Below are 27,734 nucleotides of genomic sequence, written 5' to 3' on the forward strand. Positions count from 1 at the left end.
AGTTCTTGACTTTTTCTGTGTTACTTACTTCACTTAGCATAATAATCTCAAGATCCATCCATTTTATAAAAAACGGCACTATTTCATCTTTTCTTATGGCAGAGTAGTATTCCATTGTGTAAATATACCACATCTTCTTTTAAGAAATCAGAAATAATACTCTTGTTTCACTCCCCACTTCCATTCCCCTGTTGCATCTCTAGATGAAAGCTATATGATGAATTTGACATGTATACTTTCTGTCCATGTTCTTATACTTGTAAGAAAAAACATTAAACAGGCCTTTCACTAATATCTCCTAGTTTGGATTTAAAATGTCTCCTTCTAATGCAATTCCAGTCAGAATTCTGAACAGGAATTTTATTTTATTTTTTTATTTTATTAAATTTATTGGGGTGACAATTGTTAGTAAAATTACATAGATTTCAGGTATACAATTCTGTATTACATCATCTATAAATCCCATTGTGTGTTCATCACCCAGAGTCAGTTCTCCGTCCATCACCATATGTTCGATCCCCCTTACCCTCATCTCCCACCCCCCACCCCCCATTTTTAACTATGGAAGTTTTTTGATTAGCTTGCAAAACAAAGCAGGATATAATATTAAAGAGCATTTGCTACAGAAGAAATGGGGGGTAAGGGGTTAAGCATATTATAAAGCAATTATAATGAAACCACGGTGTTACTGATTGATAGAACAGAATGGAAAGTCCAGAAACATATGAAAATATCTATAAAAACATCACATATAATTGACCTTCCATAAGAAGGAGATAAAGAAACATCATTTAATAAATCTTTTTGAGATAACTGCAGAGTAGTGTTATTTGGAGCTGTAGCACACATTATATCAAAATCAGTTCCAGATTCAAGAGTTCAGCGTGTGTGTATAAAATTTTCATATATATGTTATACATGTATATATAATATACCAGAAGAAAAAAAAAACTTTCAGAAAGTTAAAGAGACTATCACGTGTGAGGAGAAATAAGATTCTCATCTTATAAGCAACAGAAGAAAATATCCAAGGAAAAGGAGTCCAGAATTATTTAAATATGTATAAAAATATGTATAAAAAAGTCTAACTTCTGTATGATAAAGAATCACCAAAGTCAGAGGACATCTCTTTAGCCTTATAGTAGAAAGGGTTAAGCCTGCTAAGCCAAAAGATCTGTCTTCCTGTTGTGGCCTGTGAGCAATCAGCATAATTCTAAGTACTGCCTAGTGACAGGAAATTCCAGCAGTTCAATTAAATCATCGGACAGAATATCCATTCAATAGTCATGATGAAGACCGAGAATATTTCTTTAAATAATAATTACACATAATGGCAGCCAAGCTCAGACAGAATGGAAAGCAAAATATCCTTCACTCTCCTCATCTCCAGTCCCCATCCTAGCTGGCTTATCACTCACATGGATCAGAAATTCATATCCACACATCCCCACTCTCTTCTCATTTAGGCCTTAGCCCGCCTAGAGCTCCTTTAGATTATAACAATCCCTTGTGTACAAACTATTCTGCGTGGCATTTCCCCTCCATAAAACAAACACACAAACAAACAAGGAGGTGAATGTAAACTAAAAGGATGACAAGTGTTATCAGGCAGAGGTCTTTCCTGAACACCTTATGTAAAATAGAGATGACTTATCCTTAATTATCCTTTTTCTATTTTGTTCTTTCTCAGAGGATACATCAGCATCTGATATTATATCACATACCTATTTTTACTTGTTTATTTTGTGCTCCACTCTCTAAAATCTAAGCTCCACAATGTCTGGGATCTTGTGTATCTCATTCATCTGGCACCTAGTGCCTGGCACACAGTAGGCATTCAATAAACGTTTGTTTAATAAATGATTTAATGCCAAAAATGTAAAAAAAGGTCACAATACTCATATCATTAAAAAGTTGAAATAAAAGCAAAAAGCAATAAACAAGTCAAAGATGGGCACTACAATATTAATGATGAACACACATGATAAAGATCTGACTATTCTGATTCTTTATGTACCAAATAACAGAGCATCAGAATTTCTAAAGTAAGTCAGGGGGAAGGAAAGTACAGTATAGGGAACATAGTCAATAATATTGTAATAACTATGTATGGTGTCAGGTGGTTACTAGCATTATTGGGGTGATCACTTCATAAGTTATATAAATGTTGAATCACTATGTTGTAACCTGAAACTAATATAACATTGTATGTCAACTGTAATTAATTTTTTAAATTAATAAAATTTTCTAAAGCAAAATCTATAGGAAATGCAAAGGTAGAAAAAAGCAGAAACAAAATATGAGACTGTCTCAGCTGATGACAAATTTGACAGTCAAAAACTAAGATAATGGAAAAAATCTAAATATGGTCATATACTAAAAGCAGACTCTACTTTCTTTTTAAGGGCCCATTGAACATTTTTTAAATTGACCTTTTATTAAGCCAAAAAGCGGAAGTAGTACAGAGTATAGTATCTAATAATAATAGAGTAACCCTCAAAATTAATAACCAAAACTTTTAGCACATAGAGAATAAAAGGGAAAAATAGCCTCCACTATAGTCAAAGAGGAAATCTAATCCGAAATCGTAGAATACCTAGAAAACAGCAACAATGACAATATCAGAAGTTAGAGATTATGGTTGATTAAAACAGTGTTAAAAGGAAAAAATTGTAGACTTAAATACTTACATTAATACATAAGAACAAATTAAAATAAATAAATTAAGCATTCACCAAAAAAAGTTAAAAGCCAGAGACATTAGACCTAAGTAAAGCAGAAAGAAAACTAATGGCACAACTCAATACACCAGAAAACAAATGATAGAACTAATAGTTAAAACTAAAAGCTAGTTCTTCAAAAGAAAATATAAAATAAGACAGATAAACCACTTGCTAATCTAATTAAAAAAACCCAAATGCACAAAATTAGAAGAATGAGAATATCTAAATCTACTAGTTACCATAGAAAAATAAAAAGCACATTCCCATGGTCTTGTGTTAATTCTAACCTTCAAGGAACAGACAACCCCAATGCTACTTACGTTTTGTATACTCTGAAAGCTAGAGAATAGAGGGGCAAGAAAAGAATCCTGCACAATGTCAATACCCAAACCCCCAAACTAGGAGATACATAAAGGAAAACTAAAGACCATTCTCAACTAAGAATACTAACACAAAAATCACTCATTTTTTAAAATTTAAAAACAAACATTAGGACATTAGCATATATAAGAAATTTATTAATAACTTCCAGTATATATTGATGGTACATACTTTAAAAAATTCTTTCTGAGAAGGATGCATGACCCAAAAAGTTGGAAACCACTGGTCTGGGACAGTCATTCCTAATCAAAGTGGCTCCTAATTGGAATTACCTGGAGAGGTTATTTAAAATGAAAATTCATGGGCCTCATCCCCAGAGATAGGGATTTAGTACCTCTGTGGTGGGGCCCAGGAATCTACATTTTTAACAATTGCCCCAAGGGATTCTAATACAGTGGTTCAGGGACCACACTCTAGAAACAAAGGGCTAGGCTGAAAAGGATGCTAGTGCTGTGATTTGGGGGTAGACATTTGGGGGCAGAGTTATTTGTTCTAGTTAGGTTGGTTTCTAGTTTATATGGTCTGTCTTCCACTCCTCACCACACACACTCCTACCTTCTATCCCTGCCTCTTTTCCCCTTCCCCATCTTCTCTCCAATCTCAATCTTATGAAATGCAGGCAATAACAGCAACGTTTCCAAAGGCCTCATTTAGGCCAATGTCCTGCAGCTGTGGTGAGAAGAACCCTGCTCCACAACAGTCATCAAATTTACCATTCTTTCCTTTTCCCTAGCTAGGGCACAGGAAAGTCAATAGAGCAGAGTGGAAAGAACACAGTGTCAGAAAGACCTGGCTCTAAATTCCAGTAAAATTTGAAAATCTGGCTCCATGACCCAGAAGCTGTACAACCTTGAGCAAAGTATTTAATTTACCTCAGTTTTAGTAAAATATCTATCTTACAAAGCTGCTGTGAGGATTAACTATACGAAAAAGACCTAGCAATGATGTGAGTACATGGAAAGTGATTAATCAGTGACAGGACTATGTTTATTGTTAGAGTGATGTCCCTTCCTCAGGGCCACTGCATATGGTTGTGCAAATTGTGCAGTGTACAACCTTTACTGCTGTATACTTCAGCCTTGTTCCTTGTTCCCATCAAGGGAGCTGGACTGCTTTTCCCTCTGGTTAATGTTCAGACCTGCTCAATAGCGAAGAAACCAGAAGACTTTGGGTCCCAGATCAGCCACATGGCTGCCTAGCCAGGAAGCTCTAGCTAACTAAGGATGTCAACCCTGAGCTCATTTACTCACTCTTCTTATCTCTTAAAAGGGGAGAGATAATAAAAGACAAGTTTAGACTTAAGAGCAGTGAGACGATCAAAAGGACTAGATATTAGAATTTACCCCCAGGTAGCCAACTCCAGAACAGTTGGAAGTAAAGGGCATGCCCTTCTAGGGACATTTGGTGCCCCGATTCACAGCACTGCGGCCCTATCTGGAAGCACTGGGCTCTGGCAAAGCAACCTGGAAATCGCTATTCTCTATATCAATTCTGATTTTGAAAGCACTGCCCTCCCATGTACACAACTTGTGTAGGGACAGCTTCAGGCTTGCAGAGTCACTTATATCAGGAGAGCAGAAGTAGGCAGGATTCCAGAAAAGAGAAGGACTGCCCTCAGTAGAATCAACTGGGCCAATGTATATACAAGTCATTCCAAGCTCTCATTGAATATTACACTCTGCAAGGTGACCAACCAGATCAAAAGGGAGCAAAACCAACAAGCCCCTGCCTTACTGGTACTAACAACTGAAGTAAACTGGTAAATGGGAGGCTTCCACTGAAGTGGGTCAGGCTCAAACTGAGGATATTGGCCTCTAGAGGTCCTGTTTTCAAAGGGCTCAAGCTGCATAAATGCACAGAAATCTACAACTTCACTTGGGGCCCAGCAAGGATTCTTCCGTGGAGTGGAGGACAGGGAGCTTTTATTAAGGGAAAAGAACTACACTCTCCTAATTCTTACTATGTGTTAGGCACTGTTTTAGGCACTTGCATATATGCATTTCTAGTAATCTTCACACCAGCCCCTTGAAGTAGGTACCATTATTGCCAGTTTGCAGATGAGGAATCTGAGGCTTAGAAAGAATAAATCATTTTCCCAACTAGTAAGAAGCAGTAGTATCCACACTGAAACTTGCCTTATTTGTCTACCTGGGACAAACCCATTGAAGCAAGGACTCTTGAGGTGGGGCAAAAGGTACATGTACTATATTCATCCCCAGGTGTCCACAAAGACTTTAGCCCCTTGCAGAAGAAATGTAAGGCATGAAGGCTAAGTATGAGAAAGAGCTTTGTTGACACCAGCAAGGAGACCACATCTCAAAAACAAAAGCAAATTGCCTGCCAAGTCCTGGGCTGTTCTTCTCTTTTCCTCTTGGCACGGGTTGCCTTATCTTCTGATGAATATATTTTTCACTTTTGTTAGAATCTATTTTTTTTTTTGCCTAATAGTAATTGAAAATGAAAACCAATATTTGTAGAGACTGAAAAATCTCCTCCTGCCTCCTCAAGCCATTTGAAGTTTTCTTGTTTGGAAATTTTATTTTTAAACTCCTCACAATAGCTTGGCATTCCAGGATCTCAGCAGCAAGAGTGCACAGGTCCAGCCCCTCTCCCCTTTCCCTTTCCTCAGAAGCCAAAAGATAAGACTGCTCCAAGAGAAACAGCCACTCCCAGGTTATTGCTGAAGGAAATATTTGCAAGATCCAGGAAGTGAGACACAACGAGGGTACACTGGGAAGGGAGAAGGGCTCAGAGAGCTTGTTGTTGCCACCCTTCTTTGCCTCTAGGTCCACAGAACTTCACGTGAGGAACAATTAGTCTGGCAAAAACAAATGCAAGTAGCAGGACTTGCCCAGAGGCTTCTATAGCCCCTAGGAGGCTGGTGCAAAATGTCCTGTGAAGAGATCAGAGAGGTCCTTGCTTTATTGGGGCTGTCCTGGGTGAAGCTTAGCTCCCTCTCTCCAATGACCCCCAACTTGGAATTCCAAGAAGGTCTTCCCATTAGTCCTCTGAACCCTACATAGTGTCATAACCATGGTGATAATGGATGGTAGTGATTGCTCTTGTTTACTGAGATTCCTTCATGTGTCTGGCACAGGGCTGCACACTTGACATACTTAATCTCATTTAACCTTTGAGACAATCTTCTGGTATGGATGCTCCCTTCCTTGGGTTAGAAATGAGGTGCAGAGAGATTAAATAACTGGGGGAACACAAAGAGAGTTAAGTGGTCAGGAGAAGTTACAACTAATGTCCATTGGACTCCAATGCCCATCCTTTGCCAGCACAACATGCTGCCTCTCCAGTGGTCTCATAATCTTCTCAAGAGATTTAATAAGACATTTTAGGAGTATTTAACATATTGCCAAGGGTCTGGGAAGTTTGATATCCACAAGAACAATTTAGCTGAGGATCAGGCTGGCCAAGATTATTAAGGCTCTATTATCTAATATCCAGTGGTTCTGAAACTTAAGCCTGCATTAGAATCACCTGGATGGCTTATTAAAACACAGGTTGCTGGGTCCTACCCCCAGAATTTCTGATTTAGTAGGTCTGGGACTGAGTGGGGAATTTTTACTTTTAATAATTTCCCAGATGATGATGGTGGTACTGTGGGTCCAGGATCATAATTTGAGATCCACTGCTATATAATCAGTCATTATCTACCAGTTTCCCAACTCACTACAGTGTCTTAAGAGGTATAAAGCCATTAAAAAACTTCTCAAAACAAAATGCATCTTAATATATATATATATATATATATATATATATATATATATATATATATATATATACACACACCACCCATGTGACAACTGGGATAAATATTTACAAAATAAAATAGGCATACTGGAGCTTCAAAAAGCTGTAAGAATTCTGATACTATTTAAGGAAATTTGGTGCTACACCATGGTTAAACAATGGACAGTGCTGGGGGAGAGAGCAAGTTTTGTGTATTTGAGTCCTCATGTGTACCAGACATTAATGTATTGAATTACAAAGACCCAGAATACAATGAAATAGACTTACTACCAAAGCTATAAAGAACATGATTCTGCTTCAGATAGTTTAAAAAGTATTCTGGGTGCCTAATTATGAATGACAATTATTATTATAGAATAGTTCTTTGGCACACATGTATTAAACATTTGAAGTTCTAACCCTTTGAAAGATCCATGAAGTGTAGTAACTGCTCATTGTGCAAAGGGTATGAATTTTACTTGCAAGCCATCACAATACTGGTTTGTAGAGCAAGTCACCCAGCAAAGGAGGGCAAATAGTCAACCAGTTGGCACTCCCATCCCAACTTGGCTTGATAGGTCTCCATTAGTTGTCAGGGTATACATGTGAAGTAACCATGGGAGAGAGAAAATGTGCTTCTTTGTGAATAATGGCACTGAAATCCAAACTATCTGCAAATTAGTGCTGGTGATGGAAGTGAAGAGAAATGGAAAGGTCTTAAGAAAGTGATGTTAAACTGATAAGAACACTTGATCTTAGCCAAAAGGCCGAGGGGGGTGGGGGGTGGGAGATGAGGGTAAGGGAGATCGAATATATGGTGATGGAATGGAAGGAGAACTGACTCTGGGTGATGAACACACAATGGGATTTATAGATGATGTAATACAGAATTGTACACCTGAAATCTATGTAATTTTACTAACAATTGTCACCCCAATAAATTTAATTTTAAAAAAAAAGTGATGTTTCTGAGCCAGATAATAAAATGTTTATTGGTGGGGGTGTTCTATGTTGCAGCAGTGGTGAAAAATTTGGAGACTCACTCACAAAGGTCTGGTGATGTACCCACCTCAGAAATGTCAAACATACCACAGATTTAGATAAGGAGAAGTGCTGGTTGATAGAGAATTCTAGCAAACCAAATTCTAGCTAACAGTGAGATCAAGCATGTCTGGTAAGTAACACTTATCGGTATGGGGATTTTTCCAAAGCCCTTGATGTTCAACTTCCCAGGCCTAAATCAAACCATTGTGGGTTGCCTCTTCAGATTTTCTTTTTTATTATAAATTCCAGCAATTTGACATGTATCCAGAGAGCGCCATGTGCATTCAAGTCCAGCTATTTACATTTTGCTAGAATCCTTTCTGGATTTTCTTTGTGTATGTTTACCATCAGATTCAACATGTGATTTAGGATTTAGCCTTTTTTGGTTAAAGGCTTGCACCCATTTCCATGCAAGACCCAATACTTGTATACCTATCACTGTTAATGGCTATATTCTATTCCACCATGACATATTAAATTGGTAAATCTTTTCCATTATTATAAGTAGCACTACTATGAACATCTTTAAACAAATTATTTTTCCTTTTTAGGCTATTTCCTTGGGGGTGTGTACTGGGTCAAAGAGTATGAACAGTTTTATAACTCTTGTCACATATTTCTAGATTTCCCTCTAGGAAAACTTAATCAATGTATACCACTCCCAGAAGCACATACTGTTTCCTCACAGCCTTGCCAAGATAGGGTTTTGTAATTTCTATTTATCATTTCCATTAATTGTTGATAGTTTAATGAGCAGGTTGTGATACCTTGAAGCTGTTTTTATTTGCATTTCTTTAATCGCTAGAGAGATTGTACTTTTCCATGCAGTGATTTGACTGCATTTATTTCCTCATATGTAAACTGCCCATTCATTTTCCTTGCCCTTTTATGAAGCTGAATCTGAAAGCTGACCTTCAATATCTGTACCCATTCTTTATATTTTTGGACAGTCAACTGTTATCAGTGATGCTGACCCCAGGCAATTTCCTCATTCTGTTGTGTTTAGCTTTTTATTACATTTGTTGTACAAAGAATTTCCCCCAACTTTTATATATTTGAAACCATCCATCTTGTCTCTGATGATAGACACAACTTTACCTTCCATCCATAGCTGAAATAAATAAGCCATTCCACTGGTCTGCTTCCTAGAATTTATTACAGAGTATTGTATGTACCATTGATCTAAGTTAATTATTCTCCGTATTGATATAGAATTTCCAACATTTCTTTAAGAGTGATTGCTTTCCCCGGTTCAGTGTTACTTCCAGTGTGCTCTATATTCTTAGAAGAGCTTGAATGTGTTCCTAGAATCTCTCTTTTTTTAAATTTCACTGTTTGATTTTTTTCAGCCCACTATCATATGGTTTTGATCATTGTCACTTTATGACAGGCTTTAAAATCTGATAGGGTAAGTCTACCATCATTACCTTGTTAAATAAATGTATTCTTTGGTATTCTTGCCCACTTATTCTTCCAGATAAATTTCACTATGAATTTGACAAGTTCTATAAAGTACCCCACAGTGATTCTAATCAGTAATGCATTACATCTGTATATTCATTTAGGGAGTACTGTAATCATTACTATATTCAGTCTTCCCAAACTGAAACAGAGTATAGCTATGCATTTATTCATGTCTTTATTTCTCCCATTAGAGTTTTATAATATTCCTTGAATAACTTATGTATGCCCAGGATTAAATTTATACCCAAGTATTTAAATTCACTTTGTAATGCTTTTGACAAATTCTTCTATACGTCTGAAGGTTGCTTTCTTCTTAGGAGGTAAAACCTTCTGAAAAGCGTACTCTTCCTAATGAAATGAGATTCAACTCTGAATTATCCATTTTCTTTCACTCAATCAGCACAATGTAAATGTGTGCTGGATAGTCCACATTCTGCTCATGATATGGTATGACAAAGGGAAGGAGGAGAGCCAGCTCTAGGCTGCGAATTGAAAAACCTGGGTAGTAGTCTAGTTTTGTCACGTGCTTGCTATATAATCTCAGAAATAATGGGCTTTGGAGTCACATGCCTGTTTGACTTTGGGCAAATAAATTTAATCTGTGAGTAAGTTTCCTCATCTGTAAAAATGGGTCAAAAATGGTAACTATCTCATGGGGTCATGATGAATAATAAATGAAATAATTCATGTGAAATGCTTACAGTAGTATTTGACACATAACATTTAATAAATGTTAGTTATTATACCTTTTGTTGTTGTTGTTAATAATAGTATAATACCTTTCCTGAGTCTCAGCTCCTTTCCATTCTCAGTTGAATGGGAACAATAAGACTTAACCACACAGGGTTGCTGTGAGGATTAACGGTGGCCGTGCACATAAAAAAACAACAACAACAAAAAAACCCCTACACATTCTAAAGGTCTGTGCAAAGTGGAAAAATGGAAAGAATCACAGGAGGCAATCATAGGTATAGAAAACCAAAATAGATGATCCAGAAAATAATTTCTTTTGGCTTTTAAATATATCACACTTATGTGGCTTTTTCTCCCAGATCTACTCACTAATTTTTTCCCCTCCTGCTAACATTAAAATGTATTTGCATTCTCCACATGCAAACCAAATAACAGTGGAAGAAGACAACCAAGAGGGTAACTATATGGAATTAAAACTCGTTGCAGGTTTCTAGGCAGAGAGTGGCTCAAAAATATACATCTGATTTTCCCACCTACACCCATCATTCCTGTTGTGACAGAAATGACATAAGAAATGTTAAAATGTGTGTGGGGGAGGTAGAGGGAGTGGAAACTCCATCAGGATTTCTCCTTTTAAATGTCATCTCTGCCCTTGACCTTTCCTAGGCCTTCTCATCTTCCCTGAGATCATAAACTGTGATCTCTGTCCTCTACCTTCAGTAGCAATACTCCTTCCCTTTCCAATAACCTCTCCTTTCCATTCTTAAACCCAAATCCTGTCCAAACCTTCATTTAAATCAGTGGTTCTCATATTTAGCTTTTCAAATCAGAATTGCCTAGAAGGCTTGTTAAAACACAGATCGCTGAGCCACATCCCAGTATCTGACTCAGTAAGTCTGACAGGGGCCCAGGAATTTGCATTTCTAACAAGTTCTTAAGTGATACTGAGGTTGCTGGTCCTAGGGCCATATTTTGAGAATCACTAACTTAAACCCTACTGTCCCCTCTAACTACCACCTGATTTTCTCCTTCCTTTCTCTAGCCAACATCTTTTAAAACATTTTTAATGTTGAAATGTCTTTTTTAAACATTCTTATTTTAACATATTTTTCAAATCACACAGTAACATTAACACAAAATCAATCTATTAAAATTAATGAAATGAAACTGAAACACCCCTATGTTGCTGGTGGAAATGCAAAATGGTACAGCCACTTTGGAAAACAGTTAAGCAGTTCCTGAAAAAGATCATAGAATTACCACATGGTCCAGAAATTCCACTCTTAAGGAGACTCCCAAGAGAACTGAAAACATATGTCTACACAGAAACTTGGACCTGAATGGTCATAGCAGCATTATTCACAAAACAATGTGGTTTGGGGAGTATTCACAATAGCTATAAAGTGGAAACAACCCAGATGTCCACTAATGGATGAATGGATAAATAAAATGTGGCATATCCATACAGTGGAATATTATTTAGCAAGAAGAAGGAATGAAATACTGATACATGCTACAACATGATGAACTGCCAAATCATGCGAAGTGAAAGAAGCCAGGCCCCAAAGCCCACATATTGTATGATTCCATTTAATATGAAATGTACAGAATAGGCAAATCCATAGAGACAGAAAGTAGATTAGTGGTTGCTTGAAGTTGATGGTGGGAATGAAGAACGACTGCAAATGGGCACAATGGATCATTTCAGAGAGATAGACATGTCTTAAAATTGGATTATGATGATTGCACCACATTGTAAATTTACCAAAACTCACTGAATTGTACACTTAAAACAGGTGAATTTATGATGTGTAAAGCTGTGTGCGTTTCTTTTCCATACATCCCCCTTACAGACCATCATGCTATCTACTTTCTATGCCCACTATTTTGCTAAATTTGCTTTCCTGAAGGTCACTTGTGATTCCAAACTGTCAAAGCCAGTAGTGGGCCTCTCCTTATCCTCTGTGCTGGTACACTGGCATATTTCTCTTTCTACCACTCCAGCTGCTTGCCCCTTCAGTTTCCTTTGCTGGTTCTTCTTCCCCACCATAGCCCCTGGCTGGGTAATCAACAAGCCTCCTCCAAAAAATCCGCTGGTCTCCCACACTAACTTCAAGTTCAACAAAACCCATTCAAATTTATCATCTCCACCCAACCAGCTCCCCTTCTCACATGCCCACGCTATGTCAATAACTTTCTCCAAGTCATGGGACATCAGAGTTATTTTTGACTTATCTCCTTTTTCCCCCAAATTCCAATCACCAAGTTCTCTCTACTTTTCCTTCAAAAAGTGTCATGTGTTTGTGAGCAAATAATCTGAACAGAACACATGAGAAGCAATGCAAATAGTAAACACATGAAAAATTTTCCAATTAGCACAATCAAAGTAAATTAAAATTATAATAGGTATCATTTATACCTATTGCATTAGAAAAAAAAATTCCATGATGGCAAGACTTTGGGGAAACTGGTATCTTTATAAATTGCTAACAGCAGTATAAAACGCCCCCTAGGTAAGCAGTTTGGTGAAATCTATCAAGAACAATAAGAATGTTCATATTCCTTCAACTTGTAATCTCAACTCCGGATAATTGTTTTAAATGAGATAATTCAAAATGAGAAAAAAAGGTTAAAGCGACACAAAATTTTTCTGCAGCATTACTTTATAGCAAGAAATTAGAAGCAATCTAATTATCCAATAATTTGGAAATGATTAAGCAAAACAGAACACATTAGGTTAGTGAAATATTATGCAGCCATTAAAATTTATAACTATTGAGGAATCCTGTATAGCAACATGAAAAATTGTTTACCAACTAGTGCTTAGTGGGGAAAAAAGAAGTAGGACACAGAATCAAATCTACATAGTTATTATAACTATGCCCAATAAAATATTTATACCTATAGATAAAATCTGGCAGGGAAATGAAAATAATCAGGGTGTTAGGGTGGTAGGAACAAAGCTATTTCTTCTTCTGTTTTTAACTTCCTGTAATATTGTTTTCATAACAAACAAACATTTTCCCCCAAAATATCACACACATATCCCCCTTCTACTCCCTTCCTACTGGCCCAATCCAGGGCCATACTCTTTCATGCCTGGACCACTGCCCCTAATTGGTCTCTCTTCAATCCATCTAGGCTGCAAATGCTGCCAAGTTGCCTAAAGTGCTACATTTACCATGTCATTTATCTGATTGATAACCTTAAATTGCTTCCATGTTTGGGATCCTATCAGATTTCAAGGCCTACCTATCATTGCTCAATACTTTGTTATCCGACCTTTTTTCTGTACTGCTACTGTTACTGCTGCTGCTCTTCCTCCCTTTCCTCTTCCTCCCCTCCTCTTCCTCTTCATTATCACAACTGACATTTGAGGAGGGTTTATGGTGCCAGGTTGTATACTATATTAACTTATTTAATAGTCTCAACAATCACATGAGGTAGATACATAACCTATTTTACAAATAAGGAAACTGATGGGGCAGGAGAGAGAGAGAGAGAGAGAGAGAGAGAGAGAGAGAGAGAGAGAGAGAGAGAGAGAGAGAGAGGGGAGGGGGGACACTTGTCAAACTAACACAGCTGGAAAATGGAAGAACCTGAATTTGAACCCAGGCAAACTGACTCCAAGGCCAAAACTCTTAACCAGTGGGACTTAATTCCTCCAACACACATTCTTTAGTCTCCCCTCTGGACCTTTCATCCTGTAGGTCTCAACCTTCAGTTTTCTTACCCTCCAATGAACTTAAATAAGGTGCAATAATACTTATCATGTATTGGGCCCTTGCAATGTGCCAGGCGTTTCTTGTATAAACCATGTATTTGACACTTTTCAACTTATTAGCAACTCCCCCGAGTAAGTAAAAGCTGGGTTTAAATTTCAGCCTGTTCCTTTAGTTAGTAGCTGTGAGACCTTGAGTAAATGACTTACTTTTCCTGAACCTCAGATGCTTTATCTGAGTCAGTGGTTCTCAGAGTGTGATCCCAGGACCAGCTGCATCAGCATCACATGGGTAGCTTGTTAAACATACACATTTAGAGCCCTATGACACACTTACTGAACCATACTCTCTGGGGGTTGGATCTACCTATCTCTGTGTTTTAACAAGCCCTTCAGGTTTTCTAATGTACACTCAAGTTTGAAAACCACCACCCTATTTATAATAATACCTACCTACCCAACAGAGTTTTGGGGAAGATAAAATATAATAGGTGTAACTTAGCTTGTAGCATGTAGGTTGTTTTGCAAATGGTAATTTATCATTACTGCTACTTAACTTTGTGTGGGTTTCTTTCTTGCTCAAGCTGTGGGTGGGGAGGCATTATGCTTCCTGATGCTCTTTAACATTTCCCTGCTTTCTTAGAAAAAGGCAGTACATACACTAGGTTTTGAATAAAGTCTTCTTACTTCACTGGCTGATTGATAAGAGAACCATTTTTGGAGAACCACCGTAGGGTAGTACAGCAGGTCCTCCATAACATTGCTTTGTTCAATAGCATCTTGTTACAACATTGATGACAAAAAAAAAGAAAAAGAAAAAGAAAAAGAAAAAGAAAAAGAAAGAAACAGTTCCCAGCCAGGGCCACTGTCTGTGTGGAGTTTGCATGTTCTCCCCATGTCTGCATGGGTTTTCTCTGGGGACTCTGCTTTCGTCCCACATCCCAAAGATGTCCATGTGAAGTGAATTGGCGTGTCTACATTATCCCCATCTGAATGAATATGGGTGTGAGTGCACCTGCAATGGAAGGACATCTTGTCCAGGGTTGGGTTCCTGCCTTGTGCCCTGAGCTGCTGGGAGAGGCTCTGGCCACCTGCAACCCTAAGCAGTTTGGAAAATAACTACCTTATTTGTTTTTATTAATCTCCCTTAAATGTATGTATAATTCACATTTATTTCAATGTTTAATATTAGAAAATTTTGGGTCTTCATTTAGAAATTCAGTGATGTTTTGTGACCAGAAGTATGCCATAGGAACTTAAACTCTTGTTTATATCAATTAGCCTATGGTAACATTGGTTTCGTTACATCATTTCTCTTAAATTCGCAGTTTCCAAGAACATATTGATGATTTGAAGTAAGGACTTACTGTGGAATGTCTCTGAAGTTAGAGTGCCTTGATCTGGTCAACTTACTAAATATGTGAAGCTTTACGTGAATTAATTTATCTGTGTGTGCTTCAGTTTCTTCTCTTGGACAAATGGGGAGATTAATAGTACCTACCACTTAAGGTTATAGTGATAAATACATGTAAACTGCTTTAGTGGTGTCTAGAATACAGCAGTGTGCTCAAGAAATGTTAGTTAGCATAATTATTTTGTTTTACTTCACCCATTCAGTGGTGGAGGCTCTGTTTCTTCATTTGGCAAGCAAAGGACAAATACCCTTGAGCAACTGCTCTGTGCTAGGCACAGAGAGTAAGTCTATTACCAAGGTGAGGTCTCTTCTCTCAAAGGTCTCAGTCTAATACAGGACACTCAGCAGACCCACTAGACTGAAATAATTTCTCCAAGGACATGGTGCAAGCCAGTTCACAGCAAGGAATCAAGACTGGCCATAGAATCCCATAGTATTCCCATCCAGGCCAGACTCCCGAGACGATGCTCAGTGATCTGTTTGAAGGGTTTCCTTAGGGATCCTAATTTCAGCAGTTGTAATGGAAAAAACACGAACTTTGGGGCCAGGCAAATCTGGGTCCAAATCCTGTCTCCATTAGTTATATTAGCTGTGTGACCTCAGCTAAGTTGTATAACCTCTCTAGACCTCATCTATAAAACAGGTAGTAAAAATGAACTGTTCTGGAGAATAAATGAGATTATGGGTATAAAAAGATCCAGTCCAGTGATTGACACATACCCTGTTTCCCCAAAAATAAGACCTAGCCAGACAATCTGCTCTAATACGTCTTTTGGAGCAAAAAATTAATGTAAGACCGGTATTATATTATATTATATTATATTATATTATATTATATTATATTATATTATATTAATTATATTATATTATATTGACTCAGTCTTATATTATAGTAAAATAAGACCGGGTCTTATGTTAATTTTTGCTCCAAAAGACACATTAGAGCTGATTGTCTGGTTAGGTCTTATTTTCGGGGAAACAGGGTAGCAGATGATCAATAAATGTTGGGTTCCTCTCTATTCCCATTGCCAACCAGAAAACTCATAAGTTTCCCAGACTTTGGAATCAAAAGAAAGCCAGAAGTATTCCTGACTACATCACCAAATCACAGGGGATAATGTAGACCCCCAGAAAGAACCCTGGGCTCTTTATGGGTCAGGAGACCCAGATTCTAGTCCTTTCCCTTGGTGACCCCTCCCTAGGAGCCCCCACAGAGGCACAGCTAAGAGCCTTCTTCCCTATTCCTCCTTCATTCCTGGAGTTTGAATTAAATAATCAACATAATTTAGGGACCTCATATAATTTGGCCTGAAGAAGAACTGACTGAAAGAGTATATCAAGGAATTTCACAAAAGAGAGAGTCCAGCCAGGCTCATGTAGAGCAACCCAGAGAAGATAACTATCACTCCTTATGGTCACCCATGGCAGGAGGGCTCATCTCTGGGGAACATGAGTGCTGGGTGCCATGTTCCCTACATTATAGGAGCAGACTGTTCATTCTGGGCATTTTTATTTCCTTAAGAGTTTTACCCAAGCAACACTTTTCCCTCTAGTCCAAGCCATATATGCCATTTCTAAAAATGTCCTTGCCTTCTTTCAGGAATTTTAACCTATTGTTAACATGATCTACCCTTGGACTTCCAATGAGCAGACCTTAACTTCTCAACAAGCCCTATAAAAAGAAAAGGTGACAGAACCCAAGAAACAAGTACCTCCAACAACTCTGAGGCAAAGGCACAGCACTAGCTACACAGTCTTACCTCCTCTCTGTCCCCTGCAACTGCCCAGCGTCCACTGGGAAGGCAGGCATAATTTATGCCTTCTCATCTATGTTTCAGCATCGTCTTGTCCCACATGTCTTTGTGCCCACACTAGCCCACTGCAGGCCTCTGAGATGATGGGCACATATCCCACAATACTGCCTGACTACTACATATTCCGAAATCTCCTAGCAATCAGTTTGGTCTGTAGCCCAGCTGCCTGGGGGGCAGGCTGGATGACATCTATGGCATCAAGCCATTGGTATGAACACCAGACCAGGTTCCTCAAAGAAAACTGAGCACAGAAGACCTTACCAATTTCTATAGACGCCTCAGGGGCACCAACTCACCCCAACTCCCTGAACAGTCACTTACCTCCCTGATTGGCTGGTCTTCCTGTTTCCTGTTATTGGTTTCCATTTGTCCCCAGGAAATTCCTGCAAAGCAAAATTCTGATAAGTTAGGGAGCTCTGAGCAGCCAGGTATCTAGATGGCCTCAAAAATGTGAAGAGGTCAGGAGCCTCTCCCTGGCCAGGTGCCCCAACTGGTTCCTTCTAGTTTCCCATGCAGGCTAGAGAAATATGTACCTGGAGGGTTGCCTTTCTGTCAGGAGGCCTGCTGAGCTGCTGGGTTCATGAAGAGACTAAGAGAGTACTCAGTTGACCTGGACAGTGTCATGTAGAAACTGTGTTTTCCTCTCTCCACTCCCCTCCCAAAACAGGGTAAAAACCAGTTTAGCATGTTTACTGTTTTCTCTGGCTCTTACTGTTTGCACTGCCTGGTGAACCTGCTCTTTCCTCTTGACTCTTCCAACATAGAAAGCATCTTGGTAACCCTGGCTCTTGAAGGGGCTTTGAGGCCTAAGGCTCCTGCTGTTGCAACCATCTCCCAGAGTGAGGCAGATGGGGATCATGCATGCCACAATGCCACACTGCAGGGGCCCTTCCTCCTCCGAGATCCACTGGCAGGGGCTGAGGTGGGCTTATCTCTGGGACGCATGAGTGCTGGGTGCCATGTTCCCCACATTGCAGGAGTATTCTTCACCCTGGGCATGTTTTTCCTTAAGGGCTTTCCCCAAGCAACTCATTGCCCTGTAGCCCAAGCCATGCATGTCATTTGTAAAAATGTCCCTACCTCTCTAGTCTGGCTTCAAACCTAATGCAAATTTGCCTTTGACATTCTCCCTGATTTTGCATTCAGTACTCGGAGCTTAGCCCAACGGGAATGCACAGTTGTTCCTAAATCTCACTGATCTTCCAAATTCCCTGTTTCTCCAATGCTATTATTGGTCCCATTCAAAGTTTTATTACCTTTGCCCCAATTAAAAAATATACTCCTTTTGGGGGTAAGACACCTGGTGTCAGTCATATTGGCTAAGACACTTAGTAACTGTGTTATTTGAAAGAAGTTATGTCACCTTCCTGAACCTCAGATTCCTATCTGGAAAATAAGGACTATGCTATCTAGCCTTGCTAGGTTCCCAGTAGTGGGAATAAAATGAGATGTACATAGAGAATGCCTAGCACAGTGCTCAGCTCATAGGAGGTTCTGGATATTAGTAGCCATGGAAAGGATGAGGTTTCTCAGCGTTTACAGGATCGGAGCAGTCCCTGCATGTACCTGTCATGTTAGAGCAGTTCTAACCACTTGTTAGACTTTAGACTCTGCTTTGACATCCTTGTGAGATGCCCTTAGCCTCAAAGACATATTACTTATTCAGCCACAGTGGGAGCCAGGATTTCCGGTCCATGCCCTGTCTAGCCCTATGGGAAGTGCTCAGTAAATAGCAGTGGCCAAACCAAACAAAGTCCTGTCCCAACTCCCAACCTTGTTCTCACATCCCCAGTATCACCTTATTTTTCCCCCTGTACCACTTAGGTTGCTGTAAATTGCCTGTACCTTTTGAACTAAAGAGGCATGTACCCCATGGCTTGTTGCAGAGGCAGATTGACAGTGGTAGGATGCAGGTTGATTTGTGTGGAAGATATACTGCTAGAAGGCACCCTGCCATACTAGAGAGAGCCTGGGCTTTGCAATCAGCTTATGGAGAGACAGTGTAGCACAGTTAGGAGATTGGCCCTGAAGCTAGACTGCATGGATTCAAATCCCACACTTGCCCTTCACTAACTATGTGATCTCAGGCAAACTATCCAACTTCTCTTTATCTAATTTCCCCCAATTTTTTTAACAGTGTGATCATGATAATAACACTACTTATTTTTTTATTTATTAAATGTGTTGGGGTGACATTGGTTAGTAAAATTATATAGGTTTCAAGTGTACATTTCTATAATACATCATCTACATATTGTACTGTGTATTTACCACCCAGAGTCAGTTTTCCTTCCATCACTATATATTTGACCCCCTTTTCCCTCTTCTACCACCCCCCTTCCCCCTTCCCCTCTGGTAACCACTAAACTCTTGTCTATGTCTATGAGTTTTTCTTTGTTTGTTTGTTTTGTTCATTTGTTGCTTTCAGTTTTATATCCCACATATGAGTGAAGTCATATGGTTCTTGCCATTTTCTGTCTGACTTATTTCACTCAGCATGATAATTTCAAGATCCAACCACCTTGTCACAAATGGCAGTATTTCATCTTATGGCTGAGTAATACCTTGTTTCCCCAAAAATAAGACCTAGCCAGACAATCAGCTCTAATGCATCTTTTGGAGCAAAAATTAATATAAGACCCAGTCTTTTTTACTATAAGACTGGGTCTTTAAAATAATAAATATAATATAATATAATATAATATAATATAATATAATATAATATAATATAATATAATATAATATACTGGGTCATAATATGATATGATATGATATGATATAACAAATACCAGGTCTTATATTAATGTTTGCTCCAAAAGACGCATTAGAGCTGATTGTCCGGCTAGGTCTTATTTTGGGGGAAACACGTATTCCATTACATTGCCTATTTCTTGATTGCTCTGAGGTATGGTTTCCAGGTGGGAATTCCTGCCCATTCTCGTGAAATTTTTTCGCTTTTCCGTTCCCGAATCCCGAAAAAAGTTGGTTGGGAAATTGGGAAAATTGGCTCCTTGAACCCAGGTGGTTAGTAGTATTGGCTGTCACTTTGTGGAAATGATTCATCGTGGAGAATAGAAAACAGTTTATATTTCGGGATTCGGGAACGAGAAAGTGAAAAAAATTTCTGAGAATAGGCAGGAATTCCCGCCCAGAAACCCTACTCTGAGAACTGCATGAGTTGATACATGTAAAGTGCCTAGAACAGTACCTGGTGCACAGTAGACACTCAAATGTTAGTAGTTGTTGCTCAAATCCTAGTTTTGCCACTTGCTAGATGTGTGACCTCTCTGAGCCTCAGCTTCCTTGGCTGTAAAACGGGGGTCCTATTATAACTTATCTCATACATTTGTTAAGTGAAATAACCTGATAATATGTGGAAAACTAACTGGCATGAAGTACAAGGGATGTAAATGTGTATTGATTTTAGTTCTCTTAATAGCACTAAACAAGAGCCAATTAGTTCTCCAACATTTTCTGAGGCCATAAGGAGAAGGTCACAACTACCTTAGTCATATGTGTTGGGGTATCCTAATCCATGCTGTAAATTTTCCTCATGTTTGGGGGTAGGGATGTGTTTAGGTGGCAGGGGTAAGAATGGGCATGAAGTGGTTCCTATATGGCCATCCACATGTCTGAAAGCCTATTGTCTAAGCAAACCTGCTTAGAGAGTCTAACAGGCATTGGGAATCGAATGTGTCCCTCTCTCAGAGTGCAAAAGGAGGGGCATGATATAGACACAGGTACACTGCATTACTGCTGCCAATTGATGCAACGTGCAAATTTCACCTTCTTCCATTACGGAGTTACTGGCCCTGGGTTGACACTTCTGCAGCCATTGTCTCTGTATTCCCCTGCCCCACACCCAACATCAGTCCCCTTTCTCTATTGTATACTTGTAGGTCCTGCTTTCAGCAAACATTTTCTCAAGCTAAGCCAATCTCTCCCCTTATTTTAAGAGATAATAACACACACTTATAAGATGGTTACTATCTGGCAGGCACTGTTCTAAGAGCGTTACACAGGTTACATCATTTAATCCTCACAACCAACTTATGAAGTAGGTAATGTTACCTCAACTTTTTAAAAAAAATGGGAGAACTTAGGAATTTGAACCTAGGCAAACTGCTTCCCACATCAGTGCCCTTAAACCCATTATTTTATATTTCCTCTTCTCTTTTTGTCAACAGTTTGTTACGGATATTTTTAAGCATACAGAAAAGTTGAACAAATTTACAATTAACACCCAATCCACGACCTAGATTCTACAATTAATATTTTACCATATTTGCCTCATCACATATCTCTCTATTCACTTCTCTATCCATCCACCAATCCATCTTAAACTCTTGATGCATTTCAAAGTAAGTTACAAACAACTTCATCCCTATAAACTTGAAAACTTAAATGAAATGGACAAATTCCATGAAAGACAAACTACCAAAGCTCACTCAAGAAGAAATAGATAACCTAAATGATCCTATAGCTATTGAAGAAATTGAATTTGTAGTTAAAAATCTTTCCACAAAGACAACTCCAGGCCCAGATGGCTTCAATGATGAATTCTACTTAACATTTAAGAAAAAAAAACACACTAATTCTATACAAACTCTTCCTGAAAATAGAAGAGGAGGGAATACTTCCCAGCTTATTTAGTAAGGCCAACATCTGGATGTAAAAACCAGCCAAGAGCATTGCAAGGAAACTACAGGCTAAATGCCTTGATAAACATAGATACAAAAATCCTTAACAACTATATGCAAATAGAATCTAGTGGCACATAAAAAGGATAATACATCATGACCAAGTGGCATTTATCCTGGCAATACTAAACTGTTTCTTATTTCAAAAATCAATCAATGTAACTCACCATATCAGCACACTAAAAGAGAAAAACTTTATGAGCATCTCAATAGATACAGAAAAAGCATTTGAAAGAACTCCAACATCTACTCGTGATAAAAGTTCTCATCAAACTAGGAATAAAAGGGAACTTCCTCAACCTCATAAAGGGCATCTACAAAAACACCTACAAAATTTAATTTTTTAAAAAAGAATAAATGGTGAAGAAGAAAAAAAACACCTACAGCTAACATCAAACTTAATAGTGAAATACTAGGAACACAGTTACAATATCTTCTCTAACCATTTCTATTGCACATTGTATTGGAGGTCCTAGACAATGCAATAAGCCCCCCTCTCCTCTAGAAAAGGCATATACAGTGGAAAGAAAGATATAAAATTATTTTTATTTGCAGATGATATGATTGTCTATGTAGAAAATCTTTTTAAATCTACCAAAAAGCTACTAGAATCAATGAGTTTTGCAAGGTTGCAAGATACAAGGCCAACATACAAAATTAAACTGTATTTCTAACCATCGACAAAATAAAGAGGCCACCAACTGAATGGGAGAAGATTTTTGCAAATAGTGCCTCCAATAAGGGACTAATATCCAGAATATACAAGGAACTCATGCAACTCAACAACAAAAAAACAAACAACCCAATTGAAAAATGGGCAGAGGACTTGAAGAGACATTTCTCCAAAGAGGACATACAAATGGCAAATAGACATGTGAAAAAATGCTCAACATCACTAATCATCAGAGAAATGCAAATCAAAACCACAATGAGATATCACCTCACCCCAGTCAGAATGGCTATCATCAACAAGACAAATAGTAACAAGTTTTGGAGAGGCTGTGGAGAAAATAGAACCCTCATACACTGTTGGTGGGAATGCAGACTGGTGCAGTTGCTATGGAAGGCAGTGTGGAGGTTCCTCAAAAAATTACGAATAGAATTGCCATATGACCCAGCAATCCCTCTCCTGGGTATCTACCCAAAAAATCTGAAAACATTTATAGATAAAGACACGTGTGCTCCAATGTTCATTGCAGCTTTGTTTACGGTGGCCAAGACATGGAAACAACCAAAATGTCCTTCGATAGATGAATGGATAAAGAAGTTGTGGTATATATACACAATGGAATACTATTCGGCAGTAAGAAAAGATGATATAGGAACATTTGTGACAACATGGATGGATCTTGAGAGTGTAATGCTGAGCGAAATAAGTCAGACAGAAAAAGCAGAGAACCATGTGATTTCACTGATATGTGGTATATAAACCAAAAACAACAAAAGAACAAGACAAACAAATGAGAAACAGAAACTCATAGACACAGACAATAGTTTAGTGGTTACCAGAGAGTATGGGGGGTGGGGGGTGGTAGATGAGGGTAAGGGGGATCAAATATATGGTGATGGAAGGAGAACTGACTCTGGGTGGTGAACACACAATGGGATTTATAGATGATGTAATACAGAATTGCACACCTGAAATCTATGTAATTTTACTAACAATTGTCACCCCAATAAATTTAAAAAATAAATTAAAAAAAAAGAAAGCAAACAGCCATACAAAAATTTAAAAAAAAAATTGTATTTCTATATAATGGTAAGGGAGAATTTTAACTTGACATTAAGAAAATAATACTATTTGCTATAGCATCAAAAACATGAAATCTTAGGGATAAATATAACAAAATATGTGCAACATTTATACGCTGAAAACTATAAAATAAGTTAGAACATCAATAGGCTTCAAAAACTTCAGCATACATATCATTAAATAAAGTTCCATATTTGTTTATAATATTTTAAGGCAAAATTTACTTCCAGTTAAATGCACAAATATTAAGTTTACATTTGTTGAGTTCTGACAAATGTATACACCTGTGTAACTCAAACTCTTATCAAGATATAGAACACTATCATCACCTAACAAAGTTCCCTCATGCCCTTTCCCAGTCAAACTCTGTGCCACCTCCCATAGGCAACCACTGTTTTGAATTATTTTTCCATAGAATAGCTGTTTTAGAACTTCGTATAAAGGGAATAGTAGAATATGTAGTCTTTTATGTAAGGCTTCTTTCACCCCGAAGTTTCCTTTTTTTAGAAAAAAATGTATATTGAGCCATTTTGTACATCTAGTCATTCAGAAGTGTCTGACTATGCAACAACAGTTCAACACAGAAACTAACTTCTGGTTTGAGTGCACCAGACAAAAGGTGGCACTAGGGAAGCCATGGGGAAAGAATCTGGCAGCGAGTTGGTAAGGACATAGAGTCCTCCCAGAAGTACCCTGGGGGATGGTGGTGGCTTGTGTTAGAGTGGTAGGTCATAACCAGAATATAGCAACAGCCATATTAGCCAATATAGCAACAGCCATCTGACAGAGAGAGACTGGAAAAGGTAGGGGTAGGATTTGTTCTTTAGAAAACCAGACAAGTCAGATCTCTGAAAGCAAAGCCTGGGAGACCATTGGCAAATTTTGGAGCTCCAAATAGTTTTAAAACAGGAAATGGAAGGGAATACGTGGTGTTTTGTATCAGGCACTGGGCCTGACACTCTATTTCAACAATCTCATTTGATCCTCACAGCTGATCCATGAGGCAGCCATTATTCTCCTCCACTTTACAGAATGAGGTAATAAGACTTTATTTAATACTGGCCATTTTTATGCGGTAAAAATTCTTTTTTTCCCTTTAAAAATCACATAACTGCAAATTTTGGTGGTTGAATGACTTGCTTAAGGTCACTCAGATACCAAGACAGCCAGTCAGGCTATAAGTCCAAGTTCTGTCCATTTTGTGAAGTAAAGTTATTTTATTCTAACTATAAAGATGAGGTAACTGCAATGTTGGTTGCTGAGTTTCCTACGTAAGGTTAGTAAGTTACCATCTGGTGGAGCCAAGACTATACAGTTTTACGGAATTACTGTTATGTTGTCAAATGATTTACATCGCTTTCTCCTCACAAAGAGAATAACGAAGCTCACCCATCCAAGAACCAAGTCCTCACCTGCACTGTAGGCTTCCTGGGTTTCCAAGCATTGCCAGGTGCCAAGGTGCTGTCTTCGAGGGTACTGTGCTGGGGATTATGATAGCAAGCTGAACACCGAATGCATTGGTGATGGTGGCATCGGCAGTTGTAGCAGTTTGGCATCATATTTCTCTTTCGCAAAGCAGGGCAGATTTCCCCAGAACAATAAATGCAAGGGTCATGTACTACAGCTCCCTGGACACTGCAGGAGTAAGAGCAGGTCCTGTGGTAATCAAAATCACCACAGTGCAGTGGCTTACAACACATGGATTGTTCTAGACCTTTGCTTGCAAAACATTCTGAGTAAGTAGGAGTTTCTGACTGAAGGGGTGACATGGAATGATATGATTTGTCTTTGGCACGATATGATTGGTCCATCGGATGGCGCCTCAATTCCCTATAGCTAGAGCTCATTGGCGGGAAGTTTTGGTCTATAGGTTTTGGTCTCTGGTTAAAAGTCTTGTTACTATGAGTGCTTAAACCTGGCAAATGAGATGTAGATAGGGATTTGCTACTCTCTTCAAAAAACTTTCTTCTGTCTGCAAAGGGCAAGAGGATGGCTTCCTCCTCAGCTTGAGTGGTAGAAACTGTCAATTCCTTGTTATCACCTGGGTTGGAAGGGCCTTCCATGGCTAGTGCCACATGTGGCTGCAGGTTGTGTTCTGGAGACCATCTCCAGTGACCTCCACGGACTCCATGGTGAACCTTTGTTTTCTCAGAGTCTGAGGAGGATGGGTCAGATGCATTCCACCAGGTATTCAGGCCCAAAGAGGACTGGCCAGGCCTCTGGCCGGGGCTTATTCGTCCTTCTAAGTCTGTCCTAGATTCATGGCTCTCAGGGGCTTGGCTGAGGCACTCTGAAGACCTAGCCCTAAGCATCATGTTCTTATTGAAGAGCTTGTCTCTGGGGCTAGGTGGTTTTTTATGTGAAGGTAGTAGAGGTGAGTTAGAGGCAGGAATTGGAGGACTTTCTAGGGGCTCCTCGGTCTCTTCCACTGGCTCCTTAGTGTCACACAGCTGTGATAAGGGGCTCTTGCTTTTCTGAAGCTGAGCCTTCCTCCTCTGAATTTCATTACGCAGGTTGGTAGCAAAACGCTCACTCTTCCGCCGGTTTTGGATAGAGCGGCCCCGGGTCCCTCCATTTCGTCGACCACCCACCCAGCCACACTCCTTGGACTCACTGTCCCCTTCTTCAGTTGCCTCTGTGGTGCCAGCTACTTTAGTGGTTGAAGAACAGTCCCTGATTTGTTGAACAAGAGAGCCAGAGGCAGAGGGCTGCTGGCTGGCTAACTCACTGCCTGCTCTGCTTGCTCTGTTTGGGTCCTGGAGACCTCTTTCTGGAGGGTGTCCATCAGCTTCTCTATGGGGAGAACTGCTTGGGCTCTCGTGCCCCGAACCCAAAGGCCTTTCATCCACTGGTCTGGTCTTTCTCTCTTTGCTGGGCTGGTCCTTGGTTTCTCCTGCAGGGGGACATGGACTTTTCTTCCCTGTGTGGCTGCTATGTAAAGGGGACAGAGTCCACTCATGTCCATCCTGCCCAGTTTGGAGCTCCATCCCCTTGGTGACCCTGGTATCAAGGTGCACATGCTCCAAGTGGGATGCCAGCAGCTGTTCAGGGGCACTATGGCGATGGCCTGTGGGTGCTGTGAGGTGTTGAGGGCTGCTAAAAGAAGTCTTAGCTAGCTCTGCTGAAGCCTTGTTGAGTGGGCTGGAATTTATACTGGAAGCTTTGTCATATGATTTTTGGAGTCCAACAGCTTTGGATGAGGCCTCCATCAGTAGGTGCTCAGAACCCTGCTGGCTGGATTCAGGAGGTTGGCTGAGCTCACAGTTCTGATGGCCCTCGTTTGTCACTTGGTCTTGCCCACTGAGACAGCAAAACCTGTTAGGGTTCCTTTGGGATAGCGTAGGGTTTAAACTCAGTTTCTCCTGTTGTAAAGAGTCTGCAGGCTCAGGAGCCCTGCGCTGCTCTCCATTGAGGAGTTGGGATCTGGAGGCCTGAAGACTGTCTCTCCTCACTGGAGGTTGTGGCGGGCCCTTGGCAGCCTTGGCAGGCCCTGAGTGGTGGACCTCCCGTGGGCGGGATGACAGCTGGGAGCTGGGAGTCAGGTGGCCCCCGCTGGTGCGCCGGCTACTTCCTGAGGTCTCAGGCACATTAGACCTGCCATTATGGGCCTTAGTTGACCCTGGGCCTTGCATGATGCATTCTGCAGAGGCTGGCTCCTCTGGCCTGAGGGAAAGGGCACAGTCAGAGGCATTTGAGCTGGCTGAGAAGGAGCTATAGGCTGAGTCACGCTGGTTGGGGTACATGTTCTGGTCAATGGGCAAGAGGTGACCCTCATAGGTGGCTTGGCCTGGTTGCTCTAGGCTCTCCATGCTGCCAATAGAGCTGCTTTTCTCAGTGCTGCAGTGCCGGGAGAGTGGACACCACTGCACACACACGTCACTGCAAGACACAGGGCATACTGATTAGTTAGCCAAGTTACCAGATCCCTTTCCCACCGTGGACAGCCCTGCCATGAGAGAAGACAGGGAAACCCAGAGGCACCCATGTCACAAATGAGAGAGAGAGAGAGACAAGGCAAAAACAGAAGGAAGGGAAACAGGGAAGGAGATGGACACCGGGGCACCATAGCAACATGGTAAAATGGGAGACAAGATGGCATATGGAAGAAGGATGGGGGACGAGATCCCAAAGACCAAAAGTGTGAGGATCCCATTGGGGGTTATGTTCTGTTTCCCTGCCATCAGTGAGTCTAGAATTGCTTCTGGCCTGTCACTGTCCCTAGGGAGTCAGCATGTGGCTCTCTGCCAGAAGAGACAAGCATAGACCATTAGCATCAGAAAGCGGCC

General features: G+C 39.8%; 1 protein-coding gene across 4 annotated transcripts in view; it reads right to left on the reverse strand.

Moving 5' to 3' along the window:
- The window catches only part of SHROOM4 (shroom family member 4), a 234,895-nt gene that overhangs the window by 13,875 nt on the left and 193,286 nt on the right, over window positions 1-27,734 (reverse strand). For all 4 annotated transcript variants that reach the window (XM_019717324.3, XM_074323223.2, XM_019717326.3 and 1 more), the window contains 2 exons: window positions 24,861-27,327; window positions 17,317-17,378 (listed from right to left, as the gene is read on the reverse strand). In XM_019717324.3, coding sequence (XP_019572883.3) covers window positions 17,317-17,378; window positions 24,861-27,327 — 2,529 coding nt within the window. The remainder of the gene's footprint in view (window positions 1-17,316; window positions 17,379-24,860; window positions 27,328-27,734) is intronic.

This window comes from Rhinolophus sinicus, chromosome 18, assembly GCF_057876585.1.
Source record: "Rhinolophus sinicus isolate RSI-liver-muscle chromosome 18, RSI-T2T, whole genome shotgun sequence".
NCBI classification, from domain to species: domain Eukaryota; kingdom Metazoa; phylum Chordata; class Mammalia; order Chiroptera; family Rhinolophidae; genus Rhinolophus; species Rhinolophus sinicus.